Here is a 13485-nt window from a genome sequence, read left to right as displayed (position 1 = left end):
GAAGTGAACTTTGGGCCTATACTTGGCTCTAGACCACAAGTTCCTTCATCCCTCTGCCTCCTGGAAGGAAGCCTTGTGACACAGCAGCAACAAGCCCAAAATGTGTCTTGTCAACTTAAAAGTCATCTGTCCTTCCATGAAATGGTTTCATGGTGGTGGACATGGGCCCTTGAAGGGTTTTGCCTATGACTAAATAATGCTTTGAAACTGAACCTCAGGCTCTGCCCTATCATATTCAACCTTGTCCTACAATTTGCAAGACACCCAGCGGCAGTGTTAGGATAGTGATGGGCTGGCCAGGGAACAGAGCAGGCCCTGGCCACCTTGGGGAGGGAGGAGCCACATTTGATAGATGGAGGCGAGGATGTTAGAGGCAATGACCCAGTAAGACTGCAGCCTGATCTGACTCCTTCACTGACCCTTGCAGCATTACATTTGAGCTAAGGAACTTCCCTTCTAAAATATGGACATGCCATTTGTCAAGACAATCCATTTTCTTTCTGCTTTTGGGATTGGTGATTATGATCCAACTACTTCCCTCCGAGCTGAGACCTGCTGAATGAAAGGGAACAGGATAAGCATTTTGGGAGAGCCCATCAACTTTCACAATGTGCCCATAAACTAATATATATATAAAACATGCCCAGCCACCAATCCTTCTTGAATCTATCACATAGAACCACACATGCAGAGGGCGGTGTGTGTGCAGAAATGTTCACTACAGACTTATTTGTCTGTAAAAAACTGGAAAGAGCCCAAATGTGTCCTCCAGAGGGAAATGGCTAAGAACTGTCATGTGGCCAGACCATGGAATATTATGCAGTAGCTGAAAAGGAGGCAGCTAGATCTCTACTGTTTACTAGATATATTGAGGGGGAAACCCCCAGTGGCACTACTTATATAGAATTATTGTTACTTTATGTACCAAAGTATGGCAGTCATCCCGCAAAATGATATTCTATGTATTTTCTTTGGGTGCATACATACCTAAGTATGTACAAGCATAGGAACAGGCTTTGAAGTGTTGGCAGATCCTAGTATCCCCTCCCCCAAAAGGAATAGATCAATGGGGCTAGAGTTGCAAGAGTCATTAAAAAGGACTTTGCCCTATTTCTAGCATTTGAAGGCTTTATTTAAAAATATTTATGTATCACATAAGTAATTTAAAATTATCTTTGTAAAATGTAGAATGGAAGTGGAAATATGATGCAAAGTGTGGCAGCTGTCATATTGTCTAAAAATATCTACTGCCCTCTTGTCAGGCTTGGCCATGTGACTTGCTCTGGCCAATGAAAGGTGAGCAGGAACCATGAGCCTTACTTCTTTTCTTTTTTAAAAATATATTTTATTGATTTTGTACAGAGAGGAAGAGAGAGAGATAGAGAGTTAGAAACATCGATGAGAGAGAGTCATCGATCAGCTGCCTCTTGCACACCCTCTACTGGGGATATGCCCGCAACCAAGGTACATGCCCTTGACCGGAATCAAACCCGAGACCCTTCAGTCCCCAAGCCGACACTCTATCCATTGAGCCAAACCGGTTTTGGCATGAGCCTTACTTCTGAGCACAGCTTTGGGAGCCACCAGGTTCTTTTTCCCTCTGCCATGATGTTTCAAATAGAGGCTGCTCCATCAGCCTGGATCTCAGAACAAACAGACACACATGGAGCAGAGCTGCCCCTGACCAGTGAGGGCTGAGTAATGAGTAACATGAGCAAGAAATAGTCTTTGGCTGTCATAAGCCACTAAGACTGTGGGGCCATTTGTCATTGCAGCAGATCCTAACCTATACTAGTCTATACTAGCTCAGGAACAAGAAGATAGTTCAAGTAGTCATTCTGAAACAGAGAGTGCGGGGTGGGGATAGGGAGGGAAGGAAGACAAGGTTTGGAATCAGAAAGGCAGAGAGGTCCTGGGTGGGAGTGAGGAACACCTGAGGAGGACACTGGGGGAAAGAGACTAATTTTGCCAATTTTTTGACTTTTCCCTCAGACCTTGTCTGAAATTGCCTGCTCCTGACCAAAGACAGCAATTTGGGATGCAACTCATCGTCTTTCAGCAGATGGCACGTGCCCTGGGCTACCTGGCAGGTCTTTACAGGGAAGTCCTGGGAATTTACCGAGAAAACATTCCCAGGGTGTCTGGGTTTACAGGTGTATGGGTGTCCATCTCCCCTGAGCTGTGTTAGCTGGGCACTTACCGGTAGCAAGTCCAAAGTCATTCACACTTAGAGAAAACTACAGTTCAGTTAACAAAATAAACCAGATGGCAAAACACTGACTCAGACAACAGCGAACACCTAGTTGGGTGGGAAATGACTCAGGTAAGGCTGCGGTCATCATTGTGAATGATGGGAAAGAAAAGGGCTAATGGGCCATGGGGCACGGCAGGTATAGGTGATTGTTAGACAGATCGGGGTTGCAATGCACAGCACCTGGCCAATCACATGGCCTTGGACAAACTAGTTGATCAGCTGGCCTGAGCCTGACTGGAAAGAAACAAGAAATGATTGTTGTTATTAATGTGTCTGGGCCTCAATTTCCTCATCTGTAAAATGGGCTTCAGGATACTCACTTTGGGGAATTCATTCAGATTATGACCTGCAGAATGAGGAGGCACCAGCCCCCCGGAACCGCACCTCATACAGGGCTGCAGGTAGCTCCCTCAGCATCCAAGTTCCCACCTTAAGGAAGTGAAAATCCCAGGGTCATTTTGACGAAAGGTACAGTTTTATTTATCTTTTTAAGATATACTTTTATTGATTTTTTTTACAGAGAGGAAGGGAGAGGGCTAGAGAGCTAGAAATATCGATGAGAGAGAAACATCGACCAGCTGCCTCCTGCACACCCCCTACCGGGGATATGTCCAAAACCAATGTACATGCCCTTGACCAGAATCAAACCTGGGACCTTTCAGTCCGCAGGCAGACGCTCTATCCACTGAGCCAAACAGGTTTTGGCTAAAGGTACAGTTTTAATACTCACATAAAGGAGGTGAAATGAAGTCACAAGACTTACTATTTGCAGATCCTCGAAACAGGGGGTAGGGGTGCAATGAGCTAGGGGAGAAGCAGTTCTTCAGCCCAGGTTATGAGCGAGCAGGAGACAAGAGCAGGGCTGCAAGCACTTATTATCAGGCGGTTGGGGTGGAGGTCCATCTAACAGTGCTTCCAGTCTCTGTCTAAAGCATAGCCCACTCACCTCCACTGGGCACAATCCTCCAGTGGCTCATCCCACTCTTCAGCACCCCGCAGTGGAAGAGCCAACCACCCAATGCTCCAGAAGGTCAGCTCATGTCTCTCCACCTGCCTCCAGAGGCAGCAGTGAAATAACAAAGACCAAATTCCAGGAGGGAAGCCATCCAGAATCAACTCAGAGGTCTGTCTCAAAAGGGACCATGCATCTCAGATCCTAGTGCTCCCCAACAGCTGAATGTCTACCAAACAATGTTCTTTCAACCAGTGGTTTCTAGTTCTCCAACAAAGCCACCTGAGGGTCTGCCTGCTGTGAATAGATCGAGAAGCCACCCAATGGTTTCTTCTCTGTCCCATATTTCAGCACAAACATTCGACTGGAAGCCAGTTAAAGGAATGCTTGGGGGTTTTGTAAACTTGGGTCTTGGTCTATAAAAGCCACTGGCCAACCAGGAAGAGTCTCCTGAAGATTCAGCATGGGAGCCTGGGTCATCCTTGTTTATTAATTTTTTTAAATATATTTTTATTGATTTCAGAGAGGAAAGGAGGAGAAATGAAAACATCAATGATGAGAGAGAATCACTGATAGGCTGCCTCCTGCAAGCCATTGTGTGCAGATCGAACCTGCAACCTAGGCATGTGTCCTGACCAGAAATCAAAACATGACCTCTTGGCTCATAGATTGATGCTCAACCACTGAGCCATGCCAGCCAGGCCATTTTTTAAGAAATATTTTTTTACTGATTTCAGAGAGGAAGGGGAAGGGTCATATAGAAACATCAATGATAAGAGGAATATCATTGATCTGCTGCCTCCTACACACCACCTACTAGGGATCAAACCCACAACCCAGACATGTGCCCTGACGGGGAATCCAAACATGACCTCTTGGTTCATAGGTTGGTGCTCAACCGCTTGGCCACAAAGGCCAGATATGAGTCGTCCTTTTAAAGGAATAGCTATTCCTAAGGGGCAAGTGGTCAACTTGCCCATAGTCCTTGTCCTCTCTTGCCACTTCCATGTACCTTTGCTCAGGATTCAATTTAGCTTCTGTAGTAGAGTGAGTGTTGATATCCACCCAGTTGAGTAAGTGTTGATGTAGGGAAGATGGTGCCATAGCCAGTTTGACTCAGTGGTTAGAGCGCCAGCCCGAGGACTCAAGGGTCTCAGGTTCAATTCTAGTCAAGGGCATGTACCTTGGTTGCAGGCTTGATCCCTAGCCTGATCAGGGCATGTGTGGGAGGTAACCAATTGATGTGTCTCACATTGATGTTTCTACCTCTCCCCCTCCCTTCCACTCTCTCTAAAAATCAATGGGGGGCGGGTGTATGTGTGTGTGTGTGTGTGTGTGTGTGTGTGTGTGTGTGTGAGAGAGAGAGAGAGAGAGAGAGAGAGAGAGAGAGAAGATTAATGAAAATATAAAATAAAACAAAAATATACTTTGTGATTAAAAATATATATATTTGTTTTTAAATATTTTTATTGATTTCAGAGAGAAGAAGGGAGAGGGAGATGGAGATAGAAACATCAATGATAAGAGAGAGTATCATTGATCGCCTGCCCCCTGCATGCCCCACACTGGGGATCTAGCCCACAACCGAGAATCAAACCATGACCTTCTGGTTCATAGATCAAAGCTCAACTGGCCAGGCTGGGGCGGGGGGGGGGGGGGGGGGGTGTTGTTTTGTATTTTTAAAGAAGAAGATGGCAATCTCAATAGTTTCCCTGGCCCCACTCAGCATCTCCTTCATCAGCAAGAGAGACCCATAAGGAACTGGATGATGGCGGGACCTACACTCTCACAGCCCCTTCACAAACTGGACCATGACCCTCAGAATCCTCGTGGCGCAGGGGAATTGAAAGAATCCCATGCCGAAGGTGTTCAGCGCCCCATGGAAACCATCCTCCATGTGGTGCCAGGTCACCGGGACGCCCAGGTCCTCCAGTCTCTTCTTGTACAGCAGAGAATTGTCCCGGAGAAGGTCATACTCGCAGCTCACGATGCAGGCTTCCGGAAGCTGAGACACAACTTGGTCTTCTGCAAGCAGGGGCGAGTTCAGCAAATCCAGAAGGATGTCTGTCTCCATGTAAGCATCCTCATTCAAGGGCGCACGGGTCACCGGGGGGTAGCTCCTCTGCTTAAACCTTTCTGGTATGTTTTCCAGGCTCAACCACCTTCCGTACTTTTCCCAGACTTGGGCAGGCATATGGGCGCCCTTTAGGATGGCGCTCTTCCACTGGAGGCTTATGTCCAGGTAATAATGCATACAGTGTATGGCAAAGTCCAGAGAGAGCATCGGGACATTCTTGTTCTGCTGGAAGGAAGGCAGTTGGTAATCCACGACTTGGAGAGTGGCATAGACCAGAATCTGAGCCCGGATCTTGGGCAGATCTGGCCGAGCCATGAATTTTTGACAAATTGTCACGGCCGCTCCCCCTCCCCCGCTGTCACCGCAGAGCACGACCCGGGCTGGATCCACCCCATACATATCTAGGGACTTCAGGAAGTGGGCGGTGGCCACTAGGCAGTCGTTCATGGCCGACGGGAACCTGTGCTTGGGCGCCAGGCGGTATCTAAAAGGGAATCAAGGAACATGGTTTACACTCATCATCCCAGCATTGCCCAAAACACCTGCCTCTAGCATCCAAGTTCTTCCATTAACGCCTCCTTCTGAAACCTGAGCAGTTAAAGTTAAGCTACGGGCCTTACATGAGCTCATAAACATAAAATCCTCAGTCCCCAGCACATGCGCTCTGTAAGTGGCAGCTGCTAGTCCCACCTTCTCCATGTTCAAGTTAGGGGACAGGTGGAGACCTCAAGAACCCTGCCATCCACCTATCGATCCACAACTTAGCTCTCACCAGCCCAGGAGCCCCCTCCTTCTGAACCTACCTGCTGGTGCGGCTCCGGCTCACACCTGCTGCCTACTTTTTGAATTTTTTTTTTTTTTTATGAGCAACCTCAGGCTGGCCTGGATTTAGATAGTAAATAACGCTGCCATGCTCACAGGTCTTTGTGGCCTAGCCTCTTGAAGACTCAGATGCTACCAATTTGCCAGCAGATAACATACTAGTATGCACCACTTTCAGATCAGTCACCCCAACTCAAGCCCCTGGCTTCACGCGGGGGCAGCTGTCACGTGGGCTCGCCAGCCCGGCATTTTTTCAGAGGTTCCAGAAATCAAGTTCGGGAGAGAAATGTCGCTCTTCTAAATGCTGGCCTCTAACTTAGGAAATGCTTTATGGCAGTGGTCGGCAAGCTGCAGCTTGCGAGCCACATGCGGCTCTTTGGCCTCTTGCGTTTTTAGCAGAGGCCAGCTTAGGAGTACCCTAATTAAGTTGATAACAATTACCTACCTATGTAGTTTAAGTTTAAAAAATTTGGCTCTCAAAAGAAATTTTAATCGTTGTACTGTTGTTACTTGGCTCTGTTGACTGAGTTTGCCGACCACTGCTTTAGGGGATCCACAAAGCTTCTGCCACCCATGTCCATTCTGATGCCCCCTCTTCTGAGCTGCCTGGGATGGCCATGCATTAAGTCCTAAACGCTGTCTCCCCAGGGGTCACAAAATAGGGTCCCTGCAGGTATTTGCTGGCATATTTTACTGACCATCTCTTGGTGCAGTATGGCATGTGAAGGCCAACCATTGGTCCAGGTTTCCATTCTCCCTGCAGAAACGGTCTTGGCGCCAAGAACTGTAAGGTGAGGTGCTATCCGGGCCTCTCTCCCTGAGCCCGGACTGGCATCTATCATTTTTTTACTCTACTCAGCCAGCTGTGCCACCAGAAAGCCGGGAAATGGAGCCCCACCAAGATCTTGGCAATTGGTATTTCTTCCCGGGGTGTGTATTTCAACAAAACTGCAGGAGAGGCGCCATCAGGGGCCCCTCCCAGCCCCAGCAGGACCCTGTTCACAGGAGGACAAGGCCACACTACGACAGTGACCAGTTTGCCTGACACAGAGGCCCAAGGAGGGGCCTCCTGCCCCATGTCCACCAAGCCCTCTTCGCCCCCTTCCCAGGTTGGGTGGGTGACTGTCCAAGGTCAGTTAGGACAGAGAGTAGCTTTTTAATTCTTCTCCCTTCCTTTGCTGGATCTCGCCAGGGCGGCCCTCCCTCCGGAGAGCACTTGGAACCGATGTGATGGTGTTTGTGGTTCTGCTGGCGATGGCGCAGAGCACTGTGGGTATTTAGCGGAGAGGCGTACTGGGCTGTTCTGCTCAACCAGGAGTATTCCATCCCAAAGTGCTGTGCTCTGAAGCTTGGCAGCTGACCTGCTTAAGGCAGTCCAACCCCCACCCAGCTTCCAAAGGATGCGGTGCCCAGAGCACCCCATTGAAACATGCCCACGGGCTGCCCACGGGAAGGAGGGCCTGTTCTCTGCCTCTCCATCTCTCCCTCTTCCTTCCTCTCCTCCTGGCTGGTGTCCTTGCTCTCGGTGTCCCGCGACTCGCTGCTGTCTGAGTCCCCACCTCCCGCCCACTCACTCCGGGTCCCAGCATGGTTTCCCTGGCCCTCCTACCCTCCCCTTTACTCACCCGATCATTAAAACCACCGAGTCGCTCTCCTTGCTCAAACAACAGCATATTTTGTGGTACATTTCTGGAAAAGAAGAGGCTTTCTTACTTCACTAGGAAAGCTAGCGGGCATCCTTTACCCATCATTGGCAGCCCCTGCCCATGAACCACCACCACGTGAATGTTCATGGACAATGTCTGAGAAGCTGTTGGGCCATCAGTACAGTGGTTCTGTGTGGGAACTCTGGATTCAGACCCAAGTCTGAATCTCTATGTCGTCTCCTATGCATCTTATCTAATACCAATATGCAAATTGTCCCCTAGGCATATACGTAGGTTGCGGGCACATCCCCAGTGGGGTGTGTGTAGGAGGCGGCTGATTGATGTTTCTCTCATCGATGTTTCTAACTCTCTCTCCCTCTCCCTTCCTGTTTGTAAAAAATTAATAAAATATATGAAAGGGGGGGGGGGGGAGGTGAAAAGCAACAGCATCTGTTTCGCAGAGAGCCCTTATGGAGGCAGCACCACCTCACCCCACCCCTCCTCCCAGCAGAGAGAGTGGCCCCTGCCAAGCTCCTCCCACGGGGACACACCTCATCTCTGCCTCCAGCCCAGAGCTACAACTGAGCGTCTGGGCTTTATCTCAGCAAGCTGGGTCCTAAGAGAATTACCTCCTTGCTTGGCATCATTCTGGCTTAGGAAGGCCGTCCTCAGGACGCCCTATTTCGCATAGTGGGGGAACCCGAACAGGCGTCGATTGCTCTCTCCCTTCCAGAAAGAGATCGATCCTTCTGCATCTTTGCTGCCTGAATGAACTGGGTATTCCCAGGCCATCACAGCAGCATCCAGACCCCAGAAGGTGACGGGAGTGCAGCCTCCTGCGGGGAGGTGGGCGCCCCCCACACCGCTCGGCCTGTCACCCGCAGGCTGGGTCTCAGGGGAGGACTCTTACTGAAGCTCCCGAGGACCACCCCGCCGCCGTGTATGAGCACGATGCCGGGCCGGAGGCTGCTGGCGGCCCTCCTGGGCTGGTACAGCTTCACCGGGACGCTCCCGTAGCGGAGGTCGGTGACCACCACATCTGGATCCTTGCTGTACGGGGACAGGTCGTGCATGAAGTGGATGAACTGGGGCATCGAACAGATCCTCAGTTTCTCAAGAATCATCCCCTATTGGCCAGAGAAGAGGAAATGCAGTGGAAAGGATTTCGGCGTGTCCCTGGGAGTCCTGCCATCCTCGCCCCCCCCCCCCGCCCCCCCGCCACCACCCCCCCCCCCAGTCATCCCCCAAACAGAAGGTCCCAGCCAGCACTGGCCCTGCACCAGAGGGCTCAGACCTCTCCCATCCCCGGATCCTGCACAAGCCAGCCCTGCAGACCAGGCTCTGGCCACCCCTGAGGGTTCCCCTTACCTGGGATGCCCCACCCCCACAGGTTCCTGCTCCAGCTCTGCCTGTACCTGGCATTCCTTCCAGAGACTCCCCCTCTCCCCCCTGCCACTGGACCCCTTCCCCAGCCAACCTGGCCCTCCCAGGCATTATTGCTATTTTTAAGATATAATGTCTGCATTGTGGTGGTTTTTCTAAAAGGGGAGGATAGAGTTTTTATCTTTTAGAGATACCTATGGAAATAGTTTTGAATAAAATAATACAATATTCAGCCAGCCCTGCATGGCTCAGTGGCTGAGCATCCACCTATGAACCTGAAGGTCACGGTTCGATTCCTGGTCAGGGCACAGGCCTGGGTTGCAGGCTTGATCCCCAGTGTGGGGCGTGCAGGAGGCAGCCGATCAATGATTCTCTCATCATTGATGTTCCTCTCTCTCTCTCTCTCTCTTCCTTCTCATTGAAATCAATAAAAAACAATTAAAAAATATAACATCCAGGACCTGCTTCATAAGTAAATGGGAATGAGGGACAGGTTGGGGACACGGATGAAGCGAGATGGGCCAGAGTCACTCAAGCTGTGGAGTGGGGATGTGGGGATTCTTTCTACTGTTGGTGTATGTCTGAAAGTTTGCCTCATAAAAATAAAAACAAAGTGGGGTCTGCCCCTGGGCACTGTCTTTCCAGGGTTCCTAACCTTTCCAGTGCCAAGGCCTCTGGGCTGGTAGTGAAGCCTGTGACCTCGTGGCAGAATGTTTTTGAATACATAGATGGGGTGGCAAAGGAAGGCAGTTTTATCTATCTATCTATCTATATACATAAATATAGATAGATAGATAGATATAGATATAGATATAGATATAGATATAGATATAGATGATATAGATATAGATAAAAGGCTAATATGCTAAGTGTCTGAGCCTCTGACTGGTGGCTATGATGCACACTGACCACTAGGGGGCAGAGACTCAGCACAAGAGCTGCTGAACTGCAGTGACTTGGAAGCAGTGGTTCTGGGGGGGGGGGGGGGGGCGGAGGGGATACACCCCCAAAACCAGAGAGGAGGGAGCCCGATTCTTCAAGGGGCCACACGATTCCACCTTTGGCCGTGGGTTATATTGTTGCTGCAGCACTGTCGGCCCAAATCTGGTTTGCTGCACACTTACATTTACGTTCCACACCCTGTAGACAGCAACTTTGCAGAGTGCCCTCTTGCACTCTGGAACCCCTCGGGGGATGTCGGAGAGCCGGTTTCAGCCCGATCCCCGCAGGCCAGGCCAAGGGACCCCACCTGCCAGAGGGACCTCGCTCACTCTGCAGATGCTCTTCCAGCCATGGCGCCACCCCAGGTGCAGCCAGCAGGGGAGGGACCATGGGAGGTTGGCTCCAGGGCGTGTCTGGCCCGTATTGCCTAGTCCTACCCTACTGGCCACCTTCCAGTTAATTTCCTTTCAAGTGCAGGAATCCATGCACCGGGGCACTAGTTTTAATATAATCATCCAAATATTGAAGTGAAAGTGTGATGACATACTACGTGGGCTTCCTTCTTAGCGCACTAAATAGCGAGATCTGGGGGCTGGTCTTCTACCGTCATCATCTCAAAGGAATGGGGTACACATGGGCGTTCTCACAGAATCTGCCACCGCTGTAACCTGCTCAGAAAATATGCCATTCCTCTGGTGACCAGGTCACCGCTCTGCTGTCACGGCACTGGATTATCACCCTCATTTAGAACGGGAAGAAATAGTATATTTTCATTAGAGGTTAGGGAAAGTGGGGTGACTTTTACCTCATCTAAATTCACAGGCGCCCTGCCTTTTGTCACCCTTGGGGGCTTGGGAAACCCCATCAACAAGTCCTGTCTCTCTTTCCCACAGCACTTGCCACTCTGGGAATCATTTTGTTTGCATATTGCTGTCTTTCCCTCCATCCCTCCCAATTCCCAATCTCCCCCACTCTGGGGAAGACTCTAGCTGGGACTTTATTGCCATGACTGACCCTCAGAGCTAGAACTGGCGGATGGCAGGTAGTAGTTGCACAACACATACATCTGTGTAGAAAAAAAAAGCCAAATCAACCAACAGTGATAAGGCTAATATTTATGGAGTGCTCACTCTGAGCTGGGCCTTCAGACACACGCTCAACTCACTGCCTCGCCACAACAGGCTATGAAATCGGGACTGCTACTTCCCTGTTTTTGCAGATGAGGAAACTGAGTCACTGCGTTTGGGAACCCAGACTGTAGACAATAAAGGCCCAGGCCAGGAAGAGGACAGGAGCGAACGATCGCCTGACCCTGGGCAAAGAAACCTGAGGTACTTGGGTTCTTCTGCGCCGATGGTTTCCCATGAGAACAGGCGTTTGCAATTGCTCATCATTACGTAAGAGACTTAAGAAACGGATTTTCTGTTTGCTGTTTCTGCCAGCCCTTAGAATGGCATGGCAAACCCTACTTGCCAACCTCCACACGATTCTTGCCATGACCTACTTACATGGATTTCGTTAAACTACGCACACCAACAACAGCAAGCAGAATCTAATGCCACACACGGCCTTCCATCTTACCCAGCCAGTGTGGCTCAGCGGTTGAACCAAAAGGTCCCCTATTCGATTCCCGGTCAGGGCAATTGCCCTGGTTGCAGGGTCGATCCCCAGTAGGGAGCATGCAGGAGGCAGCCGATGGATGCCTCTTTCCCTTGGGTGTGTCTATCTCTCTATTCCCTCCCCTCCCTCTCCCAAAAAGAAAGAAGAAAGAGAAACAGGAACAGCCTTCCCCCTCTCCGAGGCAAATTATCCATATCTATAAAGCCGCCTTCTGCAGTTCCGTTCATCTGTGCTCATTTGCTCATTTGCTAGCTCGCCTCTTCATTTTGTCCTCAGCCAGTTCCAGCTAGCAGGCAGGTGGGAAGGGGGCCCCAAAGATATCAACGTATTCCTGTGCTCATGGCTTCACAGCGAGCTGAGTGCTGTGAAGGAGGTGAGGCAGGGCCGGGGAGGGGGAGCGGGCCTGAGAATGGGAATCATTCTTTGAATCTTGTGGCTCTCAGCCCATTCAGCTTGGGAAACCCTGGGAAGAGGTTGAGAGCCACTGGTTACCCAATGGGAACCCTTCAGGCTCGAGAATACACTGTCAGCCTCTACCGCCGACATATTAATTCAACTAGAAGCTTCTGCTCTGCTTTGCCAACTCTCTCTTTCACCTTCTCAGCGAGGGGACAAATAAGACTCAGAGCTCACCAATGCCACCAGCATCTGGAACAGGAAGTACAAGAGCCACAGCTTCTTGGGGTGACTGATGCCCACGGGGATGTCCACGGTGAAGAAGGTTCTGCAGGTCATCCACAGCCCAACGCCCAGGAAGAGCAGGCAGGAGGCCCCCAGGAGGGCCAGGAAGACCACCATCATCATCTCTACCACCGAGGAGGCCACCAGCGGCCGCGCTCAGCACACACCGCTGAGGACACAGTGTGGAGCTGACAGATCACCGACACTTATATCACACCCTGCCTGCCCCACCTCCTCATGTCCCAGGCGCCCAGGCCAGGTTGAGTCACAGACTCGAGCGAGGACCTGGCTCTGCAAAGCCCACGGAAAGGAGAACGTGGCGTGTGCAACTTGGCCCAGCTGGAAACCAGGCCTCCCGGGGCTAGCTTCCGTCCTGGGGCCGCGGCGAGAAAGGGCCCCTTCGACCACTCTTGCTGCTCCCGAGTCTGTGCAGGAGGCCTCGAGGCTTTGGCGCTTGCTCTCTGTGCAGCATTCTCCCCTCGGATGCCAGCTGAGCCAGCCCTCCCTACTGCAAGCCTCTGCTCTAAGGTCACCTCTGAGTGAGGCCACCCTGGCCACCTTATTGCAAATTGTAACCACCCACCCCCCGCCACACACACACACACACACACACACACACACACACACACACACAATCCTGCTTAATTTATAACTATGTCTTTTATTATCATCTGACATAATACCATGCTTCACTTGTTTGTTTCCTGTCTGTAGAATGTAACTTCTGGGGAGACAGGAATTTTTGTTCTGTTCCTTGCTTTATCCCCAGAGGTTTGGTACTTAGCAGGTGCTCAGCAAATGTCTACTGAATGGAGGAATGAATACATAGACACTGTTCTTTTTTTTTTATATATATTTTATTGATTTTTTACAGAGAGGAAGGGAGAGGGACAGAGACTTAGAAATATTGATGAGAGAGAAACATGGATCAGCTGCCTCCTGCACACCCCCCGATGGGGATGTGCCCGCAACCAAGGTACATGCCCTTGACCAGAATCGAACCTGGGACCTTTCAGTCCACAGGCCGACGCTCTATCCACTGAGCCAAACTGGTTTCGGCGACAATATTCTTTGATTTTTAAAAATATTTTTATTAATTTCAGAGAGG

General features: G+C 50.4%; 1 protein-coding gene across 1 annotated transcript; it reads right to left on the bottom strand.

The window, feature by feature from the left end:
* Positions 1 to 4882: 4882 nt before the first annotated feature.
* AADACL3 (arylacetamide deacetylase like 3) lies at positions 4883 to 12731 on the bottom strand. Its single transcript, XM_036443178.2, has 4 exons — positions 12330 to 12731; positions 8662 to 8878; positions 7731 to 7794; positions 4883 to 5767 (listed from the first exon to the last, which is right to left on the bottom strand). Exons 1-4 carry the CDS (start codon positions 12498 to 12500, stop codon positions 4993 to 4995), a joined length of 1227 nt encoding a protein of 408 aa, XP_036299071.2. The 5' UTR covers positions 12501 to 12731; the 3' UTR covers positions 4883 to 4992.
* Positions 12732 to 13485: the final 754 nt, after the last annotated feature.

The sequence above is a fragment of the Pipistrellus kuhlii genome, unplaced genomic scaffold (genome assembly GCF_014108245.1).
Source record: "Pipistrellus kuhlii isolate mPipKuh1 unplaced genomic scaffold, mPipKuh1.p scaffold_m20_p_185, whole genome shotgun sequence".
In the NCBI taxonomy this organism is placed as follows: Eukaryota; Metazoa; Chordata; class Mammalia; order Chiroptera; family Vespertilionidae; genus Pipistrellus; species Pipistrellus kuhlii.
This window is presented reverse-complemented; position numbering and strand designations above follow the sequence as displayed.

Excerpts from the sequence above, each read along its gene's own strand:
- AADACL3 (XM_036443178.2), bottom strand. The coding sequence starts at position 12,500 with ATGATGATGGTGGTCTTCCTGGCCCTCCTGGGGGCCTCCTGCCTGCTC. Across the intron at positions 8,879-12,329 it reads TCCAGATGCTGGTGGCATTG|GGGATGATTCTTGAGAAACT; the intron begins GTGAGCTCTGAG and ends TCTGGCCAATAG. Across the intron at positions 7,795-8,661 it reads GGTGGTCCTCGGGAGCTTCA|AAATGTACCACAAAATATGC; the intron begins GTAAGAGTCCTC and ends CTTCTTTTCCAG.